We start from the raw sequence: 26,785 nt of genomic DNA, 5'->3' as shown, positions 1-26,785 counted from the left end.
CGTGTGGATGGACCATTGGGCATTGGATGTTGCTGCCTTTCTGGGCAATTTGGGTGAGTTCTACCATTTAAGTATTTTGTGTACTTGTGTATTTGTGTTGTAGGTTTAAATTGTAGGTAAACATCCTATTGTCAACCTATAGCTAAGATAGTTTTTCAGCCTTTCATGTTGAGCGTAACTAATTTTGGCTATTACTTTACTTGTTATTTTACTTGATTCTTGATTCAAACTACTTCATTCGATTAAAACTTAAACTAATCTTTATTTGCATTTGGAATTAGTCTTCACTATTTTTTACTTTACTGTTGTTTTTGTTCAACTACATTTTGACCGATGGTTATTATTCACACTGTACATACTTAAAAGTGTAGGAAAGAGGTATAGAAGAAGGAAAACATCGATACTGTCGGGAAGTCTGAGCAATGCGTCCCCAACATCTCTTTTAGATTGAGACAATGGATGAAAGGGCGGAGATATCGGATGACTGGGTATCACTGCTCAATCAGTCGGTCACACCCAACACTCTTGATTGTTCCTTCCCTTATAACGCAGGACAGCAATCAAACAGAAGTGCATTCCACCAAGGTTTTCTGCTTGTTTCATCTCAAAACATCGTGGGTAAGATGTTCTTATTCCTTCCATCGTTGCATTTTTTTTTTTCATTTTTTTTTTTAATTAAATGCTGCAACGCAATGTTATCACATTCAATGGTTGCTAAGATGCCTTTATCGAAATCTATATATCCCGGACAGCACAGCATCTTTTGATGATCAAACATCTCCAAGGACGTTCCTAGAGATCTTGTTGTCGCCCAAGAAACGCCAAAAGTAAAATGTCACCCGATTCCCTAGAGATGAGTGCAGATTGAAAGAGAGTCAGTCAACCGAAAGCGAAAAGGGGATCGAAACTTTATTCACTGGATGTTAGGTATACATAGGGCGAGCGTGATCGTAGATCTTCATTTCGAATTTATATGTAGATACTCTGAATGAATCGGCGATAGAGAGTTGTGTACACTGAAGAGAAAAAAAATCCTGCCCAATATATATAACCTATTCATGTCCTTCTACTTGTCTCGGCCCTATCACTGAGTGGTTTGAACGCGATACAGCTCAGCGTGGGATATTCCGTTCAACGTTTTGAGGAAAAAAAAACAGTTGGTCCCGACTGTTGTAGCATGTCCGTAATAAGAAATGTCTTTGATCACGAACTTTGGGGGGGATTTTTTTATTGGAAGCAAAAATTGAAAGGAGTCGTATCCCCCATGCCCGAAAAATCTGCATCAGGTACTGGCGGTCGATGCCAAATGAACGCGTTTAGCAAGAAAATAAAAAAGTTCAGAAAATAAAGTAGGTGGGAGGGAAGTGGTGGCAATAGGAGTGGCTGGAGTTGTGGTGGCTCTTTCGGATCTTATGTATGTACAGCCATACAGCCTAGATATTTCTCGTTTGCGCTCGAATCCACACGCAGCCGGAGCAGCTGGCGCTGCCGTTGGTTTCGTCAGTAGTATTGATCGCCCAATCGCCGAAATGCGCAGGAGCAGCAGCCCCGATAGGCAGCACGTTTGACGATCTAGTAGTGTGTGTGTCTGGACTTTATTCTCCCCTTCTTCTCGTGACCGACGTTCGATCGCAGCCCCAGTCCCGAGGACGAACAGATCAGAAGTAGGAGCAAGAGTCAGTCTAGCGGGTGCGCTCATCACGGGATTCGCCAATCTCCCAACGGTTCTCTCGGTTTTGTTTGGTCTGCAGACTTTTGTTTTAGCCACTATCTTGATTGCGGATTTTTCATCTATTCCCCATCAACAAGATATCTCCCTCCATCTATTTGAAGCGAATTAATTAAGCAAGTCTGCTGTGCTTTGATTTGATTGACCAAGCCAGCGAACGTCCAATCCGCCCAATCTCTTCGATCCGCTAGCCGCTGCGCTAAACTGGTAAACTTTATTTCCTTCTTTTTACAATCTTTTTTTATTTTTCCCCCTTTTTATTTATGGTGCGTGACTCGTGACTCTTTTGGCACCACCGGACTAGGATTTAACACAATCGATGCGATTATAATGAATGTTTATGCGACCTTTCATTGAGCCCTCCATTAATTCATAGTTTGTGCACCATCGAGCGCGCGAAGAAACCTTATTGTAATTTACTATATCGTTTACTGTTTTATTGAATTCAGTGTTCATTTGGATCGGGAACGAACGACTTCCGTCCGTATTTTTCCTGTTAATCCGAGCGGGCTCCGTCCTGCAACCAATCTACAAAAATTTCGTTCTCCAGCTTCAAGCAGTCTTTCACCGCCAATGTCAACAACCTGAAACGGAGGTATCTAATATACGGCCAGGACGCTCAGGTTGACTTTATAATCCAATAAGCCGTTGGCAAGACAAAGAAGTGGGGAAATACCATGTAGCGTGTCTTATTCAATATCAACCGTAAAATCAATTGGATTATTGTGTGTACTGTACAATAGTATCGACCGCGTCTAATATTATCCACGTCATAGGTTTTCCTCCGGGGATTTGACGGAATACGATGATGCCAACGGAGATCCTCAGCAGCAGCAGCAACAACAACCGCAGCCTCCTCCATCATCGACTCAAGTTCATCAACAGCCGGCCTTGCCACCACGGCCTGCTCCAGCTCCGGCTCCTCCTGGTCCCAGCACCAGCAATCAGTCGCTATCATCTAGTCAACAACAGCAGGTCTGTAGCCTTTTAAAAAATTGTATCCTTAATGAACTGCGCCTACGCATAGGATCGGTCGGCCTAATAACCCGTGATCTTTTCTTAATAAGCTGCAAAGGCAGCCAGCCCGTAACAAGTCGACTGTTCGCTTACAGTTCACATGGACAAGTCTAGTCAATATTACATACCATCGATCCGGTTCCGATCCATTTTCCCACCCGAAAGATGATACAGCTGAGGGTGTGTGTGTGAGTTTCTAGAATATGCTAACGTTTCCCTTCCAAGCGACGTTTAGTAGCAAGTTTGTGACGTTGGCAAACAACGAATCAAATAATCATAGAAAAGAGAAAAAGAACGACAACTCTTTTTGGCTGGAATCTTCAATCTAATCGGTCAGTTAAGCCCGCCTCTTTGGGAAAATGGGATTGGTCTTTTCCAAGTGCATCGGCCGGTAGAAGAGATTTTCTTTCTATTCTTCTTCTCTGATCTATTTCCAGACAATGTTATTTTGTTGGCGGCGAATCCATCATATTATTATGATTTCATGGGATCTAGTTTCCAGCGCTCCAGGGTACACACGACGGCTTGAATGGGACACGATTCTCAATGGATTAGATTTCTCAACTTACTGAGCCGGGTTCCCAACGAATATACATAAGAGGATAACCATGTTAAGTTTACGAGGTCCGTCACTTTTCCTTTTTTTTTGCCACCATCGTGTCCGACATTATAACCAGGTTTGTCAAAAAGCGGAGCGGTTCTCTTACTGTCTCGTGATGTGAATGGAAAAACGACACTTGCCTTTATCTACTGTGCAATTTCGATTGACGTCACACAAGGGTTTCTAAGAAATGGCACGCCCCTTCATATCTTTGGCTGTTTGCTTTTGTCTCGTAGGAAAATTTGTGTCACTACGACAGCTCCCATATCGCCGGGTCTCGTTTCGTTTGGTTCGCAATTGCCTTGTACTTCATCACGTTATGCTTTCTTGTCTAATAAGTGACATTCCCCGTAGATCCTCTGGCCCAAACAAGTATCGTATATCCTTTGAGACGCTCCCGTTTGTAGACCAAGCGCGAATGCAATGATGAGGAAATTACGTCAGATGTTGCAGAAAATAATGAAACGTATATTTTTGTTTTTCTCCTCCATCTGCTTTAATTCATTTGGAAATCTCTTGGGGGGAGTGTAGAGGTCGGTCTTGTAAGGCAACTTGGGTTTGGCTGCGGCAAGTTAATATTGTCTATTCTTGTTTTTCTGCACTGGGTCCTTCTATCAGCCCACGAAGCTAGCTATAGTTCCTCGGAGAATTGTCTGAATAGAGCTACCGGCTACAGAATGCCCCATTCACTTTTGTCTAGTCTGTAGAGGACCAGATATGGAAGGGAGAACGCCATAGTAGCATCTCGGTCCCCACTGCGCAACATTTCATATTATCTTGTCTTGTTCTCTTTTCCCTATTTTTCACATTCCCAGATATATATATTTTCTATTTTGTGCTGCATGGACGGCTGACTTTTGCTTGACGTCGCCGTCTTTATTGTTGTGTGCGGAAGTGTGTGGTAGACTTCTGGCATTGGGGGAGGGTGTGATGGATCGCGTTACGCGGGGATAGACCCGGACGACGAAAAGACTTAAAGGAGGAAGTAGAAGCTACGAGACGAGGAAGAAGTGGAAGGGAGAGGGTGTGTGTGTGTGTAGATTATGGATTAGATGTTCACTTTCTTGCTCACTTGCAATCGATTAGATGTTTTCGGCTGGGCGATGGTGGAGAACTCGACTCTTGAAAAGAGAGACAGTCGCCACAGTCGCTAGATGGCCTCGACAGCCGCTTTGTACATGCCCATACATTTCTACTGCATGCATTTCAAAATAGTTGCTTCTTTCTGTATAGTCGTGGCAATTCAAAATGAGATTTAGTGGAATCCATAAAAAAGAACGTTAGTTTTTCATCTTTTTTGATCGAATTCCGTCATCTACTTATGTATGTGTTAGCTTTTGTTTTTCTTCGAAAACAATGGGATGGAATGAATGGAATGACTGGCTGGATGCCTGGAAAAAACGTGCTGGATATCATGGAAAGATAGGGCACTTGACATTTGAAATTGAAATAAGAAATCCAGCACTTGATCATGACGGAATATTTCCGGACGCTCGTTGCAGCCAACGTTTGTGTGTTTTTGTTATTATTGTGTGAGCTAAGAGAAACGGTCCAACCGTTAGCACGACAAAACTCGGGATGACGAAGGCCATGAAAAATCCGATCAAAACTTTTTCCATGTGCTCGAAGGAGCGTGAACTTGTTAACGAGGGGAATTTCATCGGATTGTGACACATCCCAAAGTCTGGCCGGAACCGGGAAAATGCGCCTCTTTTGATTGAATTTGAAGATATCACGCGATTTCTAGGTGTTTGTCATGACCGATCACGAACGTCCCTGATTCGATTTCGTTCCCAACGTGAGCCAGATTGCGCCGAATGTTATCATAAAAAATAGTGGTCCTCCTAACTCAACGTCTTGTCAGTCTCCATCAGATGGCGTTCGCCTCATTCGAAATGTTGTGTGACCAGCGACATCAAATAAATCATAAATCTATTCAATCTAAATGTATTTCCCTTGTTCCGTGCTGATGTTTACGACAAGATTAATGAGATCCGAAACTTGTTGTTATTTCCAGGTGGGGCCAACAGCGGCAGCAGCAGCAGCAGGAGCGACGGCGGCTGCCGCCCAGCAACCGGATTTATCGTTGCCGCTGAGACCCAACAGCCGGACCACGAGTGCGCCCACTTCACCGGCGAAATCACGCGAATCTTTACTTCAACGAGTTTCCAGCTTGACGTCCAACGTCGTTAGCAATGTCAGCCGCGTTACTTCGGCCCAGATTCAACAGCAGCAGCAGACGGCCGAGAGTGGCAAGTTGCCGTACAACAAGGACCGCTGCTTCACCTTGTTGGTCATTGACGATCAAAATACCGACTGGTACTAGATAGGCCCAGCAAGAAATGCGCATGAATCAATCAACAAACACGCTTTCTCTTTTCTGTCTGTCTGAAATAATAATTCTCTTGTCCGTCATGAATTGATGAAGGTCGAAGTATTTCCGAGGAAGACGGATTCACGGCGACTGGGATGTCAGAGTGGAGCAGGCGGAATTCCGTGAACTATCCATCACGGCCTCAACCGACAACGGGGCCACTGTTTCCATGGCCGTTTACCGCAGCGGCACCAAAGTCGTCAGGTGCGTTTTCTCGCTAATAGCCCATTACTGCTTCGCCAACTCGTTTCAAAATGGCCCGCCAAAAATTGAATTTCTTTTTCTTGGCATTCCTCGTTTGTTTGTTTTCTTTGTTACCCAATTTTTCTTGTTTGTCGCGAAACACACAAGTCAACGAGTACGAAAGTCCTTTCGTATGTGGGTGTGACAATGATGGAATCTCGAACAAGACAAAGGGAGCTAGAAGCATTCAGCGAAAAAATTCCAGACTCATAAAAACTTGTGATTGGGAGATCTTTTTTTGTTTTCCTTCTTCTCTTTTCTTGTCCATTTGGTGTGTGTGTGTGGCAGACTGAAAAATGAAATAACGACAGATGTTTTCCCATTCCTGCGCAGAGCTTTCCGGCCGGACTTTGTGCTGATTCGCCAGAACATGCGTGACGCTGGTGAGGACTACAAATCCATCGTGCTGGGTCTCAAGTTTGGCGGCGTGCCGAGCATCAACTCTTTGGAGGCTGTCTATCATTTCCAGGTGAGAGTGTCGGTCACATTATATCAAAAAGTTGTTGCCGGGGTACGTATATACAATGAAGCGGAATAGCGATGTTCCCGGCGGGATCGTTCTGTCGTTAAAAAAAGGGGGGCAATGAAGTAAAAAGTATAAAGTCGGCAATTGCCCGAAAAGTTGTTGCACATAAAAAGGGAAGAACTCAGCTGGTGGTCGTCAATCTTTCGCTTGGGACGTCCAGCATTTCATTCATCGCGATTATAAGACAGCGACCAGCAAGGGCACTAGAGATCAAAAGAAGATTGAAACAAACGGGCCGAGATCCATTTATAAACAAGCCCCGTGGAGCATTGTTTGTCTTGTCGTCGACAGACATCAAGGGGGGATCCATTCTTCCCATTATCTCTGTCGACTTGGATAAACAATAAACACCCCGGGTCCACTCGCCTCGTCTCCTTCAAGCAGCAGCAACAGCAGCTTGAAATATATCTATTAGCCGTGTGTATATTGTGTGACTGCAGCGCAAGTCAGCAGCGACCGCGATGTGTATATTTTGCGCACAAGGAGGGGGCATTAACACAGGGAGGGGATTGGCGCGAGATTCAAATTCCGCCGACCTTTGCTATTTTTTTCTTCTTTTTCTTTTGCGGACGATGGGATGCATCAAGTCCAAGTATGCCGGCAATTTCTGGCGCAGTAGCGCGCATAATAAAGGAACATTGGCATCACCTACTAATGTCCCAGCTGAGATGGGAGGGCATATGTACGGATAGGGGGGTTGCGCGCGGTTTGGGTCTTTCTGCTTCAACCCCCCTTGCGACGCGCGTTGCAAAAAGGGAACTTTATTTCTATTATTTATAGCAAACTACTCTAGCGATGCCTTGGATTCCATTCAAGGAATGCGCAAACACACGGAACAATTTCTGTCTCTATCCGCGCCTCGGACTCGGCCATCCACTCAAAGGATGGCCCCATCCATAAATGAACCGAACGTTTCTATTCATAGACGACATGGGACCGATGGGCGTGACAACGGGTTTTTAAAATAAGGTGTCCCGGTGTATTTATAACACGTCTATACGGTTGGCATCCTTTTTATTTGCTTTCTTTGACGCACGTAAGGTTCTTTTGTTGGACTCGGCCGAGAATTGAAAAAAGAAAAAGAAAAGATGAGATATAAATATGTGTGTCGATGAGGAATGTTTTTCCAGAAATGATTTAAACATTTTGTTTTCGCCTGTACAAAGAGAAAAGAATCGCGTTGGTGTGCATCCGGTAAATCCGTCAGGTTGAATAATCAGCGTTACACAAAATGACGGGTCAAAGAGGATCCGTCTCCTCCTCCTACCTAACTCCGCCGTGATGGACGCCTGCTGATGAATGGTGGCGTACACAAGTCTTGTTAGCCTCCTCCACCACCACCACCTTTGATGGTACACCTCGTTGTGAGATGATTCAGGCGAAGCTGAGACGGAAATCATTCATCAGTCGGCGCATTTCGAACTTGTAGCGAGCGGGAGAAAAGAAACCGCACAGGCACGCTATATATACGAACCGGACCGACACAACCGAAATAGAAGTGTGAATTCTTTTGGCGATGCTAAAATTAGCGGCGATTGTGTCCGCGTTCCCTCCTTTTCTTTTTCTTCTTTTTAACTCTTTTGTAGTTTTATTTGTTTGCCCACCGTGTTTTTTTTTTCTTCTTATCGGGGCTCACGCGAATATGAACGACCGAATAGTGAGAAACCCATTCCGGATGGAAGGGTGGAGTTGTCACACATATAGAGACGTACGAAAATATCCGCGCGAAGACGGCAGGAATTTGAAAAAAGGATAGAAACAGGACAAAATAGAATGAGAAGATGGTTTCGCTCCAGCGCAGTCGCTCGCTGGCGTATAGTGACGTCAATGACGTCGAAAGAGCCTCCCGCATTCCTTCGTGTTCTTTAAGAGTGGGGGAGAAAGAAAAAATCCTCCTTCTCCCGCTATGGATATTATTAATATCCAACACTGTTCTGTAACACAGGAGGATATAGCGCATATCACGGCACTGTCAGCTTTTCCAATAGGACGAGGGCGCTGACGGATTGAACGAAAAGAAAGAAAAATACTAAGATAACATGACGACGATGAGTTAAACGACAACTTTCCTCGCCCCGGTTTATTTATCCTCGTGGAGGCACGGACAGACGGGCAAACAGAGAACGAACCTTGTGTGGATGACGGGTGGGGGCGATATTGCAAAACTTACTCCCGTTGAAGAATTCACGAACGTATACTACATAGCGTCTTACATCACGTGACGCTTTATCCTTTGCCGATCGATAGCACCGTCAGCGCGCTCCCGTTTTTTCTTCTTCCCGAAATTGTTATGATCATCATCGGACGAGCCTCCGGCATTTCCTCTTTTATGACGCTGAAAATTGGCCGTCTCTTGTCGAAATGGGCTGATTCAGGCACTTCAGTCACGAGAAGCTTTATCTCATCCAGCACTTAGCTCTTCCGCGCTTTGTTACTTATGAAATGTTTTATCGGCAGATTTCGTTTCAAAGTTAGCCGAAAATCCGAGCTACAAACTCCGTTTTAAAATAAAAAGGAGGCTGTCGATCCTTGCAGCCTTGCTTGATTTTTACGAGTATGCAGCGGAGATTGGGGCTGGTATATATCAAGTGTGTTGACGGCCGTTTGGGACTTGGGGGGGAAAGTGGTCTAGTCGCTAGTCGAGATGTTTATTGTCGCTAAAATTCTTCGAGTTCCCAGCGGTAACACAAAAACAAAATTCACGGTTGGAAATGAGCTAAACTAACTGACTGTCAATTGGTAATGATTACGTGATGACAGGACAAGCCGTGGGTGTTTGGCCATCTGCTGGATCTGCAACGTCGCTTTGGCCGTGAACAATTCCCCTTGATCGACCAGACTTTCTACCCGAACCACCGCGAAATGGTAAGCTTGAGTTTTTCCATTCAACATTTTCGTGTCTACGTGACCTCCATATATATACACATAAGATAATAACTGCTCTCATCCAAGATACACCAGACCCTATAGTAGTAGTCTGAGAGGGGTATATAATATCTAAAGAGGCCACGGTTCTCTCCCCTAGTTATAATAAAAAAAGGCAAAAACAACAACCAGAAAAGAAGTTCCTTGTATAAATGATAATAGAGAGTCCAGATGAAAACCAACTGGTTTTGGACGTCTTGCCCCCCCTCCACCGTCTCCATGCCTTGCACTTGAGACGAGAGAGAAAAGAATAACGAAACAAGTTGGCCCTTTTGTCTTGGGCGTTTATTTTCGTCGTCGTCGACTCTTGAGTGAACGACCGAGTTACAGTTACTCGTCTGCCTCTCAGCATCGAATTGCGTCGGTTGTCTCTCTTCTCGTTTCTTAACCAAACAGTAGGAATGATGATAGTTAGTCAGTCAGGAAAAGAAAAAGAGTTTTTTCCTCCATGTTTACTCGGTTTATTTTTCAATTTCATTTTTTTTTTGCAATATTCTGGTCGTTATTATTATTTTTTGTTATTCAAGTTTCCTCTTTGATATTTGCGGTTTGTTTGTACAGTACAGTGCGACCCGGAGGTCCATTAAAAAGCACGGCATACAATATTGAGTTTTCTGTTTTTAAAAACGTTATGCAATCGGGAAAACACGTACGAATTAGGACACACAAAAGGGGAGGGGGTTTACACTTTGTTTTTCTTTCTTTTGTTACCTCATTTCTGGTTTTTTATTATTTTTTCGTGATTTTCTTCCTCCGCAAACATGTACGTTTTGCTTTAGTTTACAAGGATCGTTTACAAGAGATGTATCGCGTTGGCTGTGGCGCAACACAAACACAGGCACGCAAATAGTTCCACATTCATATCCTGTTAGTCCATCATTTGAACGACAACAACAAAACCAACAATAGGAGAAACAAAAAGAGAGATTAAGGGGGGAAAAACAGAGAAAAATTGTACACATTTTCATATCCAAACGGCTGAGTTTTCGGCGGAACAATTGAGAGAAAGACGATCGAATATACCCTACTATATAACAATGTTATGTATATATATAATATGTATAATATGTATATAAATAGTGCGGTGAAATGGTTGTGTGGGATGCTGCTGTGTGCGGAGTGCACACAACAATGGGCTTTGCCAACTGGGAGGAAATTCGATTCGGTGTGGTGCCGTGTTGGGTGGATCATAGAAGAAGAAGGAAAAAGAGGGAAAGAAAAAGATCGGGGCAGTCGGAGGAATTTGGCAGCGCTGGATCAAGATGTATAACACGGGAGCTCTAAAGAGAGCTGCTGCTGTGTCGAATGTGTGTTTTTTATTTTTATTTTTTTCGTTGCGCGCGTGCTGCGTCTCGTTTTCTCTCTTTTGCTCACGATTTGAGTAGTAAATTGTTTTTCCACCGACGCGACGACGAAGTGGCAACGGCAGAAGCGGGTGCCGACCGGGCGGGATCGTCTGGATTCTTGGGATCGGCGCCGGCCCGTTTCTTGCTGCATTGTCGGTAGGATTTTGAGTGGGACCAGCGGCATGTTCCGCTGCCACCGCCGCCGTTACCTCGCGTGCAAATGGCGTGCATTGACTGGCAATCGTGCCAGTCGAATGCCGTGTCCCATGTGCAAGCCTGAGTCGTTGACGGGCACTTGCCCCACCAATGGCATTCCATGACCTGTGAGCAAATCACAAAATAACAAACCGTCGTTTTATTTATTTACATTTCAATTTTTTAATTTTGGGTGGGAATGAAATTGTTACCTTGCAGTCGCATCCGCGCTGGTATAGACGGCGGAAACCTTTGCGCTGGATGGGAGTCATGCGGTCCCAGTCATGGACAAAGTTGCACAAATTGATCCAAGGTTTTCCGGAGCGGATGTTGCCCGTCAACAGGTAGCGCCGTCCCGGCTTGAGTCGGATACCGCAAGAAGCGTCGTGCGAAGGCGTCAAAATGCGTCCGTAAGACAAGGCCTGGCGGCCGGATTCCGTCACCTTGAACTCTTTCTTGATGCGCACCTTGTAGGCGCGGGACCATTCAGATCGGTCGTGCACGATCCGCTTCACGTGGGCCAAAACAACTGTGAAAGTCGTAAGAGAATTTGAGTTGCGAGTTCAAAAAGGTCGTCCCCACTCGCTCTTTGATAAGAACATATCCCGCAAATGGATAATAATTTTAATAATACATCAACAGCCATTACCAAAATCGGCTGAACAGTAGTGCTCCTGTGGGTGGCGCTTGGAACAGCTGCATCCATCGGCGAAGGTGGCCATGGCCGTCAGGATTACCAGGGCCGACAAAAGAGCCCAGCAACACTTCATCTTCATTATATAAAAAGGAAGAAGAAAAAAGAAAAGAAAAACGTGCCATTTAATATATTAATTTTTTAAAAAATAAGCGCGCGAGAGAAAGTTCAACCGAATTAATCAACAAGATATTCTTATTCTCGCTCAACTCTTTTCCTGAGTGTAAACCTGTACCCGTGTTGGCAGTACGTCGTGTTAAGCCTTCGTGACGTCATTGGGAAAGAAACCAGAAGGAAGTTGTTGCCCAAGAAGAAGCTCAAATGAATTCAGCCCAATCGATTTCCAGGGTCTTTTGGTTGTGTGTGTGTGTGTGCTACATGTGATTTCCTATCTGCCCATTTCGATCGTCAAGTGGTTTTTTGCGGGCCGCTGCCAAACGAAATGAGTAAGAGAAAGAGCTAAGGAAAAAGAAAAGAGAAGTGAAGGGAGGCTAAAAACTCTGGGCAGGTTGGAGAGGGCACCGGCGGGCCAGCGTCTGTCTGTCTAAATCGATAGGTTAGGTTGAGAGGTGTATGCAAAGCGGCCAGCGCACAGGTGCGTCGTCCAAGAGAGGATATTTATTTATATAAAAAGAAGAAGAAGAAAGAAAGAAAAAGGAGCGAGCGCGCTGGAGCTGTTGTTGCTGCTGCTGCACCCAGCGGGGAGTTTACTCTGAGACTGCAGCTTTTTTATGTCTTGCAGCTGGTGAAATGAGTGTTGGAAGACCGGGACGTGGCAGTAGGGGAGAGAGAGAGAGAGTTTGACACGTTACCTGAAACACTTTCCAGCCCTGTTAAGTTTATTATTTGGTTTTTTTGTTTGGCGTTTAATCGATCGGCAAACCGTGACAACGATTTTGGCTAATTTCAATTCGTCCTTCCACCACCTCCACCCTTTTTTTTTTGCCTTCAATGGAGTGTTGCGGGGTTCTCTACTACTACACGCCCGAGTTTATCTATACAGCGTGACGAGAGGTAAATACCGTGACCCACATTGCTGTGATGTCTCGGTCCCGCCTCGTATAGTAACCAAGTAGAAGCAAAAAGATATTTAATGACGGCATACCTTTCGACAGGTTGATTGGGCACTGCTTCTTTTCCTTTTTTTCAAATCTCTCTCCTCCAAAAGAAACACCCCACCACCACCACCACCACCACCTTCAGATTCTTCTTTAATGGCTGGTGCCTCCTTCTTCGGTTGCCGAACTTTGTTGGGCTCCAAGGGTCGACGAACAACAACAACAAACAACACTGGATCGAGTCAAGAAAATGGGAAATTCAAACGAGTGACGGGGCTGGTTAGAGAGTTCGCACACTCTGGATGAAATTGTATTTCTTTGAATGGGATTGCCTTTTCGTGAGCAGTTTGAGAGACTATGAATGAAAACTTTTGGGCGGGAGGCAACTTTGAATTGAACAACAACCAGCTAGAGCCAAATAGAATACTTGTTGTCGCTTGACTGTAGAGCTGGAGCGGCCGACTGCCGTCTGATCGTTGAGCGTGAATCCTTCGCCTCCTTTTATATACGAAATTTTCCACGGGGAAAACTCCCCTATACACACGACGGGAGACGTGCCGTCTTGCTGGCTCCTCCTCTGATGAGTCTCTTTCTGACTCCTCCCACTTCACGCCAACCTCACAGCAACACACGCAGAGTGCTGCTGACTGAAAAAAAAGAACGAGAAAGAAAAGAAAAGAAGAAGAAAAAAAATTACTCGACTAGTTAGACGAGCTTCACTAAATCAATGTCGTTCCAATGTCTTCGTTCGGTTTCTTCTTTTTCGTGTCGTGCTGAACGAAAATGATGGTCTGTCCGTCTCCCCTTTTTCTGTTTTTATCGGTTCAGATCGGGAGGGGTCCTTTCGTTGGTTCGTTTCTTTTCCCCAATCGAATTAATTTTCGGTCTATCTGGTGGTTTTCTCCCGCCGAATTAGGAAGAATTTAGATAACGCCGATGACGTCATCTGGAGATGTTTCTCCTCTTTTATTTTTATTTTTATTTTTTTTTGCTTGGACGGTGGTGTCTCACCTCATCTCCATACTCCAGTCCCGCGTCCGCGCCAGACTGTGTGACTCGCCGATTCTTTTCTATGTATTCTCCAGCTAAGACTTCATTGATCATTCACGCGGCTTACCGTATACGCACGCCACCACCGCCACCACCACCACCACGGCAGTCATTTCACGATTATAAGGATAAGGCTGGGCTTCTCCTTTATTTTGATGTTTTTGATGGGTGGGAAAGGCCGTTTGAAACGTCCTCGTCGTCAGAGTCGAATGATGTGCACATCAAACACACACACGTACACACACACACAGCGCCCCGGCAACGGCCGTCCGTAAATGGACACCGGTCGACGTTCATTTTGTCCTTTCTCAAATTTACTGACGAGGAGGGCAGGACGGCCATTTCGTGGCTTTGTAATGACCTCCTCTCCTCACCCAAAGAAAACACCAAAAACGATCCCGCGTTCAACGTGTTGTCCCGACACACCAAGAAAAAAAAAAGTGTATAGTGGAATAGTAGCGGTCGTTATGTTTTGTTTCGGTTGGTTTTCAATGAACTTGATGATTCTCTTGTACCCCAGTGCAGTTCACGGCCTGCAGGTGTCAAACATGAATAGTTTAAGAGGGGAGAAACCAATTTGTGTTTTGTCTTTTTTTAAAAAGTATAAATTTAGTTTTTAAAATGCAGACATTTGCGCGCCTTTTTCTCTTTCCCCCCTTCGGCTGCCTATCCTTTGCGAGAGAGAGGCCTCGGTGTATCCATCCGGATGAAAATTTGCGACGCCGTTTGTGATTTACGACGCGACCTTTATGCACCGTAACGTTCCTTTCCAGCCACGGGAAAATTGTTATGTGACGTCTAATCTGGTGGCCGTCGCGGTTGCAGGTGCACGCAGCTTTGCAGCCGGCCACAGACGACGATATTTGTGCGGTCCATGGTGGTGTTGCTGTATAGTAGTATATATAAACACATCCGCTGGATTTTGGATTCACATGCAAATGAGCCGAGTTTCTATGTGCAGCTGGGTCTGCGTGTGTGACCATGTTAGGTTGGGTGGAAGGCGGCCGCGGGAGAAGAAGAAGAAGAAAAAAAGTCGTGTCATTGAGAAAAGATCAAAACGAACGAAATAAAAAAAGAAAGGAAGAAGAAATCCAAAACGGAATGAGAGAGAGAGAGAAAAGAGGGAGAGCCCTATACAGACCCCGTAGAAAATCTTCAACTTGTCTAGTTGTTAGCAACCAAACGATTTTGAATGAATAAAAGATGGAGGACAACGGTTGAATGTGGTAGCGGATCCCGACAAGTCGGTCGCAAGAGATTGCAAATGCCTTTTCATCCAAGTGCGTAAACCGGAACGAGAAAGTGATGACGTTGTACGCCATCAAATATACCAAACGGCATGTACACTGTACTACAGTCTGTCCGGCCGACAAGAGATAACCACACGCACGATATCGGCCCATGAGTCAGTGTCGTCGTTGATATTCTTCTTCCTCTTGTTTGCCGCTCGCGTTTTAATAGAATCAAAAAAAGATTCCCGCTCGGTTGATGCGCGGCACTGCTCCCTTGCGCCAAGAGATAGGCGCATTGTGTTTAAATCCCATCACGAGGTGCGCCTCCGTCATATATATTCTATAGAGTCCAGCAGACACACCCGGTGGTGGTGTAGTAGTATACCGTAGTAGTAGTCGGTAGTAGTAGACATCCGTAGAGAGCGTTAACTACATTCTGGCGTAATTGTTGATGATGATAGATGTCGGCTCCGCGGCTGCCGGCCGTCCTCAAGATCGGCCACGCTCACGGCGGACTCGGCAAACTCAAAGTGGAAACGCCGTTGGATTTCCAAGACGCCGCATCCGTCGTCGCAGTTTCCAATTCTTACTGGTAACAAGAAAACGTTCGCGGGATTCCCGTTTATTTTGTCTTTCTTTCTCTCTCAACCGTATGGTGTCTTACGTCATTTTCTTCTTTGTACAACACAGTACCGTGGAGCCTTACGTGGACTCCAAGTTCGACATCCACATCCAGAAGATCGGCAACTATTACAAAGCCTTTATGTAAGTTGCTTAATTCAATTTACCCGTTTATCGATTTGTTTGATAGACAACGTATACGGGACATTCCTTATTAAACTAGTGAGATATGACAACGTGCGCGTGTGTCTCCAGGAGTCACAGGAGTGGAGGGGTGGGATCGGTATGTCAAGTAATCAAAAGTGCCGGAATTCTTGGGGCTGACGTCACACGAAACTCCATAATTGAGTCAGTTTCTCTTAAAAATCTGATCTCTAAATAGTTGCCGAGTCATCAGCGACTCTTGACGCATTAGCATATCTGTCGTCATGTTTTTTATCCCCCCCTGCTCCTAACCGATAGAGAGTGAACTCGAGGAACTTTTATAGAGACGATTCGGCAACTCTTTGGCCGCATTTTGTCACACGGACTGACGGACGGTCAGGTGCTGGTGTCCTACGGCGATAAGGACCGCGGCTAAATCCAGCAGCCGGATGCGATACGGCAGTGCGTGTGTGTGTGTGCTAGAACGGGAATAGAAATAGTTGGAATAGTTGTGAGGGCCGACAAAAAAAATAAAATAAAAATGAGCGAATGCATACATCAGATGGTCATTATATGGTGACTCATTTTGGGGAATGCATGTGCGACTTTTGATGAATCATTTCTGTGTGTCAAATAGGCGCAAGTCGATTTCGGGCAACTGGAAGACCAACCTGGGCTCGGCCATGCTTGAGCAGACACCCATGACGGACAAGTACCGCGGATGGATCGAGGCCGTCGCAGCCCAGTTCGGGGGTCTCGATCTCTGCGCCCTGGAGGTCCTGGTGGCCCGCGACGGACGCGAGATCATCATGGAGCTCAACGACTGCGCCCTGCCGCTCCTCGGAGACTCGCAAGAAGAGGACCGCCGTCTCATCTCGGAGCTCGTTCTCCACCGCATGAACGTGAGTCATGTTTTACCATTTTTTCTTTTCTTTTTCTCTCTTTGCCTTTTCTCCCGATGGGAGCGGGCGAGATTTCCATAAGGCGCCAACAGGATATTGTTAATTTTTTTCCTTTTTTTCTTTTGATTTTTATTCATTTTATTCTTACTCTTCTTTGAACAATTTGTTTTTAAAAACGAAGAATCGATGCACTCCATTATTGAGTGACGGTCTGAAAAGGGTGGGACCAAAAAACGGAAGTTCTGATAGCTGGATAAAAGAAAAGAAAGAGAAAGACTGGCAAAAATGTCTAGATCAACATATTGTGGCCCATGGCGCAATCACGTGTTCGTTTGCGCAACGTGAATTCCAAGAAAGTCCAAATTTAGGTTTCCGTGTTCGTAACACAAGTGATAAATGGCACGGCTATTATTATTTTGTTAAAAATACTCATCATCACTTTCTATAATTTATCTTTCTGAAAACAATGTGCAGACTCAATGTCGGCCACCAGGGATGCCTGCCGGTCCGAGCGCCGGTCCGGCGTCTATGCCGAACGCCCAATCACGTCATTCGATTACAAGCGGAAGTCGACCGGAATCCCCGGCGGATATGGAACGAAGCAGCTCTGCAATTCCGCCAGCCCTGGCTGGTGATGATACCGGATCGGTTGGCTCCGCTTCTCAGCCGACGTCGTTGCAACAACAATCGTCTCGTGACGTCTTGGGCGGAGGCAATCCATTTCTCACTCGACGCGGGACCGAGGACGGGACACCCGTCACTGCCGGATCATTGGCCCGTTCCTTCTTCACTCGCAGTTCATCGCAACAAGCCCAGGAAGGATCTGGCGGAGGTACCGACGACGGCGAGGACACGATGAAGAATCTGCGCAAAACATTCGCCGGAATCTTTGGTGACATGTAAACAAAAAAATTAAACGGAGACGAGGGCCGGTGGATTTTGCGCAAATGAATTTGAAAAAACGTATAACGCGGATCTCGGGAGATGTTGCTGTTGAATCTCATCAAGAAAGTGTATCCAATTATCCTCCACCCTAAAAGTCACCCAAGCAGTAAACCCAACATTAGAAAGATATTTCAATGTTATTCAATACTTTCTCTCTCTCTCTCTCCCTTCTTATTCTTTCTCTCATCATTCTATACATTTGCGTGTTGTTACATTCACGGTTTCTTCGCTATTCCCAAAAGCCAGACCATCAATCAATAAAGAAACGGTGAATAAGCTACCTACACAACGAGGGCTGGAAGGCAAAAAGAAGAAGAAAAAAACAAATTTACAATTCTTTTTTTATTATTATTATTATTATTATTACTGACCGAAGAAAGAAAAGAAAAAGAAGCGAAAAATTCTTTTGAAAAACAAAAGAAAAACAGACATTTTCTCTCCTCGAATAATCGATGTACCTTTTCCACCTTTTTAATGCCCGTCTTAGTTCGTTCTAGAGTTTTGCATGCACATCTTTTTCATCTTGAATGGTACTCGAACTTGGATCGAAAGAGCTTCGATGATAACATCGGCGGTTATCACGAATCTACTACAGTTTCTTTTTAAATTTTTTATTTTTCAATGTTTTCGTTTGTTTCTCTATTTTAGCGGCATCAAACAAACACACGATTGAGAGACGATTGCTTGTTATGTACTACTACTATCGCTTTGGAGAGATCGGGCAAAGCGCGTTTTGTTATATCACCCCAGCCATTTCAAAAAGGAAATTTGTTCCATTGTGTTATTTAATATCAATCGACTGACGTTGGCTTATTCTCCCACTTTTTTTGGTTTTAAATGAATGTCAATTCTATATCAATCATGTTAACAGGTGTGTGTGAGTGTGCTAATAACCGTTTTTCTCCCCCCCAAAAAAGTACAGCCTACTTTTAACCATCATGCAATACAGAAAAGTCGGGATGTGTTTTGTGCATTGACGTCGGTGGCCATCATTGTAAGTTTTCCTTCCCTATTTCCCACGTATTAATACACGTGGAGCTGAGTGTCTTAAAAAAAAAAAAAGAAAATCTAATCATTTATTTTCAATTACCTTCTCTTTTTTAAAATAGTTGATGCGAGACTGATGGAGAGAGAAAATTGCCTATAGCCGAGACTTGCCTACAAAACACCGTTTGGGTTAAAGAATGGCTGGTTAATTGTGTTTACTTCGTGTCTGTTGTTGTTGTTGTTGAGTTAACGAATCCCCCCAAGACTTTCTCGCTTTTTGTCACTGGAGAATATAGGATGTGGAAGAAGATATCCGTTGAGCGTATTACTTTACAAAAGGCAACCGGAGATGGAACGGCCGAGTTTCGTTGTCGGCCTCCAGCATATCGGGAAAACGACGGACTAAAGACATCGAGGCCAGACATCAACCGCCATCTCAGTAACTAGCACTAAGCGAGGTCGTTTTCATATATTTTTATCATGGAACCGCAAAACCACTTTTTATTCCAGCTGATGTCTAGTTTTTCCAGTTCCAGGTCGGTTGGCACCATCAGATATGAATCAACTCTCTTCACAGCTAAGTCAATAAGAAAGAAGGAAAACGAGCTTTCGTGTAACCTTTAATGCTCAAAAGAAAGAAAAGGCATTTCTTTTCTTTTGTTTCGGTCTGGGCTTTCGTGAAATGAATGGCGTGGGTGCAGCGTGCTGAGCCGTCAAACTCTCGTCATCTGTCCGTTCGTCCAAGAAGATGCTAATCTTTCAAAACCGACTTTTGGTACACACACAGCTCCGGGCTAGCACGCATAGTGAGTGCTAGTCTCTCTCCTTTGTCTGGCCTTATTAGCTGATAATATTTCACCTTCGAGTATATATCAATGTTGGATATGGCCTTTCAAGTCTGTCGTGAGCCTGGATACTCGAGACTCTCCGTCAATAAGATCAATTAACAAATGATGTCCTTTAAAAAAAAGCGCCGTTTTCACGGGACGCACCCAATCACCTTGGGAGCGTGTGTATTGTGTGTGTAGGTTCCAGTCGTCACGTTGTGTACTGCAGCTCATGAAGAATTCCGCGAATTCCCTAAATAATTCATTGCCATAGACCGTTCGCTATGTGTGTAGATTTTCCTTTTATTATTATTTTTTTTTCAATTTGAGCAAGTGTCCTGGTCGCCCACTACATTACGGCCGGCCTTCGCTTACGTGTCAATCGGCCAAGTATTCTAGTCTCGTCGTGTTCGTAGAGCCGGTTGGTGATGGATAGATTTCGAGGAGAGTCCTGCGTGCTGGTGCACAGGACCAGCAGCTACAAAAGTCACGAGCCAAAATATATATACCGCCTTTTGGCAAATATACATATACTACTACCTCTTGTTTGTTTGTGGCTAGATTCCCTTTTGCCGACATTACAAGCTCGCAGATATGCCATTACTTTGTGTGCTGTCAGTTGGTCGTGGGCTGGGACTCGCGTGCAATTCCCTGTTTGATTACGATGCCAATTCTCGAGTTGAATAACAAGGAACCGTCATGATGTTTAACCTAAATCATTTTCAAGGAAAAGAAGAAGAAAAAAACGAAATGCCTGAGATAAACCAACTAGCACATAAAAGGCGAAAATTGGGAGACCGAAGATAACCCTTAAATCTGGCTGCAGCTCACGATTTCTCTTAATGCGAATGGCAGTTGTGTTGCGGTTGTGAGCCGCTGGAATGAAATCCGAAACGGACAGATGAGGTTCCCTATCAGGAAGTGCGACGAATCGTCATCTCCACGCTGCAATGAATCATGAATATTCCCCAGTGCGTACTATTCTTCTCTAAAGGTATGATTTCATCAATTTAATTCCCCGCAAAGAGAAAAAATCAAATCGAATCAAGTACTTTGGACAGGTTGACAGATCACCTGTGGCAACCGGCAGCTGCCGGCTCGTTTGCGAATCATTGAATCATTCTCCGAGTCATTCCCCTGTCAATAATCCATCAGTGACGACTGACGAATGCATGTGTTGCAAAGGTACAACTTTCTACGCTCGTGCTGGCTATAGTCCGGGTTCCTGGTTTAGCGTTTTAGACTGCTGTGAGAAAGGAGACATCTGAATTTTAATTTCAGTCAATCCTTCATTCGCATCAAATGGTTCCTTGACAGCCTTTGTTTGAGCTGTCGGCTTCTAAGATAAAACTGTTTTTTGTTTTTCAGCTTCTATTATTTCAAGCAACCATGTTATGTCCTGCATGAGGACTTTTTCCCATTTAAATTTGTTGGAATTGACGTCACGAATTGACGTGCTTTGAAGTACCCAGATCACCAAGTTTCCCAAACATCTTTACAAACGCAGACCTTTGTGATTGGTTTTGTCAAATTAGATTTTCATTGCTTCTCTTGACGAATATTAAAATTGATAAGAAGGTGGAAATTTATTCTTGGAGCGTCAGTAGGTGAACTCCACGGCCAGAAGCGCTAAACCGGACTATGCTATGCATGAAGTGGTTGGCCACTAGTGACCAAGAAAAGTTCTTGGTTCGACCTTCTCCGATTTGCGTCATCCGGCCGATCGGTTTGCCAGGACCAAAAGACGCGCGAGACTTTCGTTTACGAATTACGACGTTGGCAATCAACCCTCCTCTTTTACTTGTGGCAGTTGTTGTTTGCTTGATGAATCGTAAATGACAGGTTGTATGTAATAATACGTCTAATAAATTGTACAACATACCAAACGTACGAAGGAGCATATTGCATGTATAACGCAACAACTGCAAAGATATGTTTATCGCGTATCTCAATAGTTGAAAATTTGATATTTTCTAACCACAAGCTCCGATTTCAGCTTCAATCAATCATTTAATTTAATTTCAATTGTTCCTTCATTACAGTGCATACAAATAGATTTATCCTATTACATTTAAAATGATTAAAATTTTTAAACAATTCCCCTTATGCCGTAACAGCATTGTATATAATAACCAAAAACTGAAAATTACCCTACTTAAGTGCGGGATATAGCTTTATTTTCTTATCGCTAGGTGTCTTATTTTTCCATTTTACAAAGTCGTCTGCAAGTGGTACTCAACAACTTTGTGAAAATGTCACGATATTTAACGAAATTTAGGTAATAAAAACTTTATCGGTCACGTGGAGGCACTCACTATAATACTTTATAATATATTTAGATTGGCCATACCTCTAGTTATTCAGACCAGGCAATTAAATGCTCATAGAGCGTCAATCGGTAGTATTGGACGATCTATCTACGTGAGAACATACCCAACTTTGCTTGTACAACCTGACGGTTCTACAATAACCGTACATTATAATGAACCTCGCGCAATAATAAAGGCAAATTTATTTTTATTTTTAATAAGTATGGACGTAATGTTTGTTTTACTTCCATTAACAGCTGCCTCTGGACTTGAGTATGCTATCTGAAGCTGAGAAGCAAAAACGACTGGCCCAAAGGAAGCCAAAGAAAAAGGTCAAGATTGAAGAGGAAATTGAAGACACATTTGATCAAGATTCATATTCACATTTATGGAAAAAATGAGATGACAGCTGATACACAAATAGTACGAAAAATAAACTAAATTTAACAATATGGATTGTGGTTATGGGGAGCTCTTTTTCTTTGAAAAAGGCATTTTAACTGGTCTGATGAATGGATTTTCCATGATAAATGGTTCTGAATTTGACATTTCCATCAGTGAGCCATTAGGTCCAAGGTTATCCATCATTTCATTGTTCTCTTTCTCCTGATCCAACTTGGCGGCTTTAATGGCTTCAGCATTTGCTTCTTCTTGCTTTTGCATGTGGACGGCTGCCTCGTCTTCTTCAAAAGTTTGATCGCGAGGGAGAAGGGCGGACAAAAACGGTTTATCCATTGGCTTACATGCAATAACTAGGACACAAAGAATATATTTAAATGAAAAAGGTATACATTACTATTTTTTTCGTCCTCTACTTACGGGGATAATGCGTCAAATCTTCGACCAAAAAGAAACTCTGCGTTTCCCCTGTTTTAGCGACAAAGCGCGTCAGTGCTCTCTCCACATCTCGCTTTTGACAGGATGCCTTTTCTCGAATAGTTTCGTAGTCCGTAATAGGTTGTTTGTGAGTCTTAAAAAACAATAATTATTAAAAAATATAATGTATGACAAATATGGAAAACAACATACTGGTGTTTGAACATATGCATGTGAATCTGGAAATGCTGGCAAATGATCTGGGATATGACTTGGATGTGGTCTCTTTTGACCAGTTTGTAAAATTCCAATTTGTTTGGTTGCAACAGCTTGAGTAGGAGTTGGTAAAACTAGCCTTCTTGCTCTTTGAGCATATGATTCCAAAGAGTTGTGCTTAATTCCCATTGAAACCAAGGCCATAACAACATCTCCTACAACAGGTTCCTAAAATTAAAACATATAACTTGACTACTGATTATACCCTATAACTCAGAGAAGAATTTAGATAACCCATACCACTCTTGCAGATAATTCACAGTAAAGACGGCTACTATGACCAAGTTCAGTCAGAACTGTAGAAAGAAAATAAATAAATAAGGTTTTTAACAAATATGATTACTTTGATAGATAGAAATGCTTACAGCTCTGCATCATCTCGGTAAGGGTCTCCAATGACAATTCATCTACTGCACTGAAGCCTGCCTCACTACACAAACAACTCACACTGGCCTGAAGCAGTTTCCTTCTACAAATATTTAAGATAAATTACATTTGTGTAAAACACCTAATTATTAAGGTCTGTCTAAATCTGACATCAAATACTGTAACATGGAAAAAAAAGATTGAGTATCCTTGTCAGTATTTTAGTCTTTTAAAAGTTGTTTTTCACCACACGTATATTAAATGTTTTACCTAGAAGCTGCTCCAGACATGATGGGTTCTGAAACAGTAGTAGTCATTCTCGGTGTTGTGGTTTATAGAAGAAATGATTTTTTATTGAATTATAATATTTGTTGAATGGTTTTGTTGACAATGCAACAAAACTAGCAGTACAGTCGTTGGTCGTTGCTAAACAGTCGCTAGGATTGGTGCAGCGGCGGCACCTGAAAGCTTCGTCAGATTCACTCGCCGTCAATTCTTTCATTTGGTTCTGAACTTGTAAGTCGTCGTCGTCCTAGTGAGTTTTTATCGTCTTTCATCTGGATTTTACCATAATATAGTTTTACAAAAATGTTCTGTTTAATTAAAGCATTATATAGACGACATTTGTGAGTTTTTCCGTGTTCGTAAATAGTAAACTTCCTATTTTTCTAAACAGGATTATCTAGCCACACCAGCTATATACAATGGCCAAATCCAAGAATCACACAAATCACAACCAGAGTAAGTTTATAAATTATATATTTGGAGACACGTTTTAACGTTTCCTCATTTACAGACCGTAAACATCATCGTAATGGCATCAAGAAATCCCAGGCTCACAAGTGCCCATCCAACAAAGGAGTAAGATTTTTGTTTCTTTAGTTACTTGGAACATTTGTCAAATTGACTAGAATTGGTTATTTAGTATACTTTTGAAGGTTCTTTGTAGTTCCTTGTTGCTTTAAAAATCAAGCCCATATTGATTACTGTTCACTGAAATCCATAAATTTCATTCTAAGTTACTTGACGTGAACTTTTCGTGCCATGTATGTGTTTAACCAATGTTAGTTGAGATTGAAGTTTTAATGTTTCTCCTCATTTGCAGGTCGATCGCAAGTTTTTGAGGAACATGAAGAAATCGCGCGCACGCAATCTGAGCACTGCTAAGCAGTTGATTGTCGCCAAGTACCGCAAGGACCAGGCCGAAAAGTAGTTTCTCAAATTCGCGAGGATTAAGTTTTGTGTAAAACAAAATGTTCTAAATACAAATCTTGATTCTACCTTTTCATCTATTACCTAAATTTATAATTAATGTAATATAATTTATAACTAAATCATAAGACTTATAGAATTGTTTTGCCAAAAAAAGCCGACTATTGTTGTTCATGGCTTCATGCAGCAGATTACTTAAATCTACAAGGATACAAAAAAGACCAATTTGTTTTTTATTACGCCAGTTATATATTTTAAGACAATCTGTACAAAATATAATTTGTATTGGACATCTGACGGATAGACTATTAGCAGCAAATTAACATCTTCAATTTATATTATTGAGAGTAAAAGTAATCTAAGGTCGTGGTCTGCGTTTTACCTGTAAAGAAAAAACGTCGTTAAATATCCTATTTCAGTAATGATTAACAGTTTTTACCTTTAATTTTCATTGTAACTGGTCCTCTCTTCTTTTTAGTGCCTGAAAGTGATGAACTGGAGGAACCGGCACCTTTTGGGTAAATTTCGGGTTTTGCGTGACCTCCAAATCCATCATAGAAATAACCACTAGTTGACGGTACTGGATCGACTTTCATTTTTTTAAACTTCAGGGATTCACCATCAACGGATGCGGATGAACTGCTAGCTTTGCGAGCCTCCTTTCGCTGAGTACTGGAAGCTGCTTCTTCTTGTTCAGGATTGCTAAGTTTGGGCTGCATGCTCGAAATATTTTGCGATGACAACATCAATCTAGACGAAGGAACGTTCGAAGGTTTCATTCTAAGCGGAACTAATGGAGTAGAAGGTGACGATGGCGTTGTCATGAGAAGATTAGACATTCGAAGGTTAGTCGGCGCAGGACTCTCATTGATTAGACGAGACAGCGCAGAGTTGCGAGGATCACCACTCGGCGATGAGATCGACTCCGTAAGGGCCTTAAGCTTTTCTTGCAGTTTTGCATTTTCTGTAGTATATCTTTTAATATCCTCTTCTGCCAAGCTGGATTGCTCTTCTTTCTCCTTCAATTCCTTCTTGGTTTGCTGGAGTTCAAGGCGGAAAGTGCTTAGGAGTCGTCGACATTTTCTTAACTCTTCGTCGGCTTTCTGCTTTAGTTGTACTTTAGTATTCAGCTCCCTATGGGAAAATAAACTTTGAAACAAAGCTTTGAATGTTGGCTGATATTATTCAGTACCTGCTTAAAATCACACATTGCGTGCTCAAGGATTTGGCCGTTTCTGAGTGATCACCATATTGCTCCAGCATTTCTTTTACTTCGTCATGAGTAGCAGTCACAATTTGTTGAACATTTTCCATCAGTTTAAGCTTTCCTTTACAAGTCTGCAGCTCTTCTTCTACGATGGCGAAAGACTTAACTTGCTTATTCAGGAAATCGACTCTCTGTTGGAGGTTGCTTATGACGGTTTCCGACTCACGAACTTTTTCTGCACTTTCCTTTTTTTCTTTACAGTACTTGTTAGATTTTTTCTTTAGAGTAACATTCTCTTGCCTAACTTCTCTCAGTTCTCTTTGTACAACTTGAAATTCCAGGGACATTTCATCCAGCTTTTGTTGAAGATCTGCAGAGTCCACTTCAACAGAGAAAGCAATATCAAAGAAGATTCTGCCTAGTTTTTCATTAGACGTGGTTTGACGACAGGTTGGACAAGATTTCTTGGTACTGTACATTTAAGGAAAAAGATGTTAAGGATATCAACAAGAAAACTGTATTAAAGGTGTTACCCAAGCCATTGTGTGATGCAAGTGTTGTGAAATGTGTGACCACATTGTGGAGCCATGACGACATCAGAGTCACCAAAGAGCTCCTGACAGACAGAACACTGGGCACGCATTGTGTGGCTTTGTAAACTAAACCAGTAGCTTTTACAAATCTGAAAAGATAATTAATCATGAGTAAAAGAAATGAGTTTACCACTCATCAAGGAAATTATTCCAAATTAACACATAAACAAAGTGGGATAACAGACTATGTAGTCTGAGATAAACACAAAATGTTTAGGTAGAAAAGTTTAACTTTACTTCTCCTTCAACACCACTGAGACCATCAGTAGCCTCACAAATTAGCACCAAGGACAAACGTTTGAACCAAATTCTTACCTAAATTACTCATGACTCACAGAAAGTTGAAGATCGACAAAGAGTTAAACTTATTTTGGAAATCGACCACTAGCGCCTCCATTTAACGCGCCTTTTGTGTAATATTCGTGTGTCACATGAGAAAAATTGGTTACAACCTTTTTCTCCCAAATAACAAAGTTAAACACAAATTTGGGGTTTATTTTTTAAGAATATTATTTTTTCATTTTTTTCTACAAAATATTGCTCTATTTTAAAAAATGTTATGTTTTTTTGTTTGTGACTTTGCAGAACCA

At 42.9% G+C, this 26,785-nt stretch overlaps 4 protein-coding genes and 1 long non-coding RNA gene across 7 annotated transcripts; 2 read left to right on the top strand and 3 right to left on the bottom strand.

The window, feature by feature from the left end:
• The first annotated feature begins 7 nt into the window (after positions 1 to 7).
• Positions 8 to 18,899, top strand: LOC124192533 (synapsin-like). The gene is made up of 12 exons (XM_046585893.1): positions 8 to 53; positions 104 to 116; positions 2,506 to 2,704; positions 5,365 to 5,666; positions 5,776 to 5,925; positions 6,298 to 6,433; positions 9,251 to 9,355; positions 15,452 to 15,582; positions 15,681 to 15,755; positions 16,393 to 16,657; positions 17,132 to 18,596; positions 18,712 to 18,899. Exons 1-11 carry the CDS (start codon positions 8 to 10, stop codon positions 17,558 to 17,560), a joined length of 1,851 nt encoding a protein of 616 aa, XP_046441849.1. The 3' UTR covers positions 17,561 to 18,596; positions 18,712 to 18,899.
• LOC124192726 (tissue inhibitor of metalloproteinase-like) lies at positions 10,106 to 13,200 on the bottom strand. The gene is made up of 4 exons (XM_046586194.1): positions 12,756 to 13,200; positions 11,606 to 11,726; positions 11,169 to 11,485; positions 10,106 to 11,082 (listed from the first exon to the last, which is right to left on the bottom strand). Exons 2-4 carry the CDS (start codon positions 11,724 to 11,726, stop codon positions 10,786 to 10,788), a joined length of 735 nt encoding a protein of 244 aa, XP_046442150.1. The 5' UTR covers positions 12,756 to 13,200; the 3' UTR covers positions 10,106 to 10,785.
• Positions 18,900 to 22,092: 3,193 nt separating the features above from the next.
• LOC124192722 (transcription initiation factor TFIID subunit 8-like) lies at positions 22,093 to 23,615 on the bottom strand. The gene is made up of 6 exons (XM_046586190.1): positions 23,454 to 23,615; positions 23,183 to 23,286; positions 23,058 to 23,113; positions 22,755 to 22,985; positions 22,545 to 22,695; positions 22,093 to 22,477 (listed from the first exon to the last, which is right to left on the bottom strand). Exons 1-6 carry the CDS (start codon positions 23,498 to 23,500, stop codon positions 22,188 to 22,190), a joined length of 879 nt encoding a protein of 292 aa, XP_046442146.1. The 5' UTR covers positions 23,501 to 23,615; the 3' UTR covers positions 22,093 to 22,187.
• A 25-nt stretch (positions 23,616 to 23,640) lies between these two features.
• LOC124192723 lies at positions 23,641 to 24,463 on the top strand. 2 transcript variants are annotated; one of them, XR_006873823.1, is made up of 4 exons: positions 23,641 to 23,718; positions 23,860 to 23,924; positions 23,980 to 24,044; positions 24,289 to 24,463. It is a non-coding gene; the product is annotated as an uncharacterized LOC124192723 (long non-coding RNA). The 2 variants fall into 2 exon arrangements; XR_006873824.1 differs by having other exon boundaries at positions 23,664 to 23,722.
• A 197-nt stretch (positions 24,464 to 24,660) lies between these two features.
• Positions 24,661 to 26,626, bottom strand: LOC124192718 (E3 ubiquitin-protein ligase TRAIP-like). Of its 2 annotated transcripts, none has more exons than XM_046586174.1 (5): positions 26,511 to 26,626; positions 26,136 to 26,284; positions 25,588 to 26,073; positions 24,835 to 25,529; positions 24,661 to 24,777 (listed from the first exon to the last, which is right to left on the bottom strand). In XM_046586174.1, exons 2-5 carry the CDS (start codon positions 26,243 to 26,245, stop codon positions 24,734 to 24,736), a joined length of 1,335 nt encoding a protein of 444 aa, XP_046442130.1. In that variant the 5' UTR covers positions 26,246 to 26,284; positions 26,511 to 26,626; the 3' UTR covers positions 24,661 to 24,733. The 2 variants fall into 2 exon arrangements, with proteins under 2 accessions (XP_046442130.1, XP_046442131.1); XM_046586175.1 differs by having other exon boundaries at positions 26,433 to 26,530.
• Positions 26,627 to 26,785: the final 159 nt, after the last annotated feature.

This window comes from Daphnia pulex, chromosome 4 (genome assembly GCF_021134715.1).
Source record: "Daphnia pulex isolate KAP4 chromosome 4, ASM2113471v1".
In the NCBI taxonomy this organism is placed as follows: domain Eukaryota; kingdom Metazoa; phylum Arthropoda; class Branchiopoda; order Diplostraca; family Daphniidae; genus Daphnia; species Daphnia pulex.
The sequence above is the reverse complement of the archived record's forward strand: the minus strand, read 5'-3'. Positions and strand labels throughout refer to the sequence as shown.

Excerpts from the sequence above, each read along its gene's own strand:
- LOC124192726 (XM_046586194.1), bottom strand. The coding sequence starts at position 11,726 with ATGAAGTGTTGCTGGGCTCTTTTGTCGGCCCTGGTAATCCTGACGGCC. Across the intron at positions 11,486-11,605 it reads CTACTGTTCAGCCGATTTTG|TTGTTTTGGCCCACGTGAAG; the intron begins GTAATGGCTGTT and ends CGACTTTCACAG. Across the intron at positions 11,083-11,168 it reads AGCGCGGATGCGACTGCAAG|GTCATGGAATGCCATTGGTG; the intron begins GTAACAATTTCA and ends ATTTGCTCACAG.
- LOC124192533 (XM_046585893.1), top strand. The coding sequence starts at position 8 with ATGGACCATTGGGCATTGGATGTTGCTGCCTTTCTGGGCAATTTGG. Across the intron at positions 15,583-15,680 it reads GCAGTTTCCAATTCTTACTG|TACCGTGGAGCCTTACGTGG; the intron begins GTAACAAGAAAA and ends TGTACAACACAG. Across the intron at positions 16,658-17,131 it reads TCGTTCTCCACCGCATGAAC|ACTCAATGTCGGCCACCAGG; the intron begins GTGAGTCATGTT and ends AACAATGTGCAG.
- LOC124192718 (XM_046586174.1), bottom strand. The coding sequence starts at position 26,245 with ATGCGTGCCCAGTGTTCTGTCTGTCAGGAGCTCTTTGGTGACTCTGAT. Across the intron at positions 26,074-26,135 it reads TGCATCACACAATGGCTTGG|TACCAAGAAATCTTGTCCAA; the intron begins GTAACACCTTTA and ends TTAAATGTACAG. Across the intron at positions 25,530-25,587 it reads CAATGTGTGATTTTAAGCAG|GGAGCTGAATACTAAAGTAC; the intron begins GTACTGAATAAT and ends ATTTTCCCATAG.
- LOC124192722 (XM_046586190.1), bottom strand. The coding sequence starts at position 23,500 with ATGACTACTACTGTTTCAGAACCCATCATGTCTGGAGCAGCTTCTAG. Across the intron at positions 22,986-23,057 it reads GTGAATTATCTGCAAGAGTG|GAACCTGTTGTAGGAGATGT; the intron begins GTATGGGTTATC and ends TTTTAATTTTAG. Across the intron at positions 22,478-22,544 it reads AGATTTGACGCATTATCCCC|TTATTGCATGTAAGCCAATG; the intron begins GTAAGTAGAGGA and ends TTTGTGTCCTAG.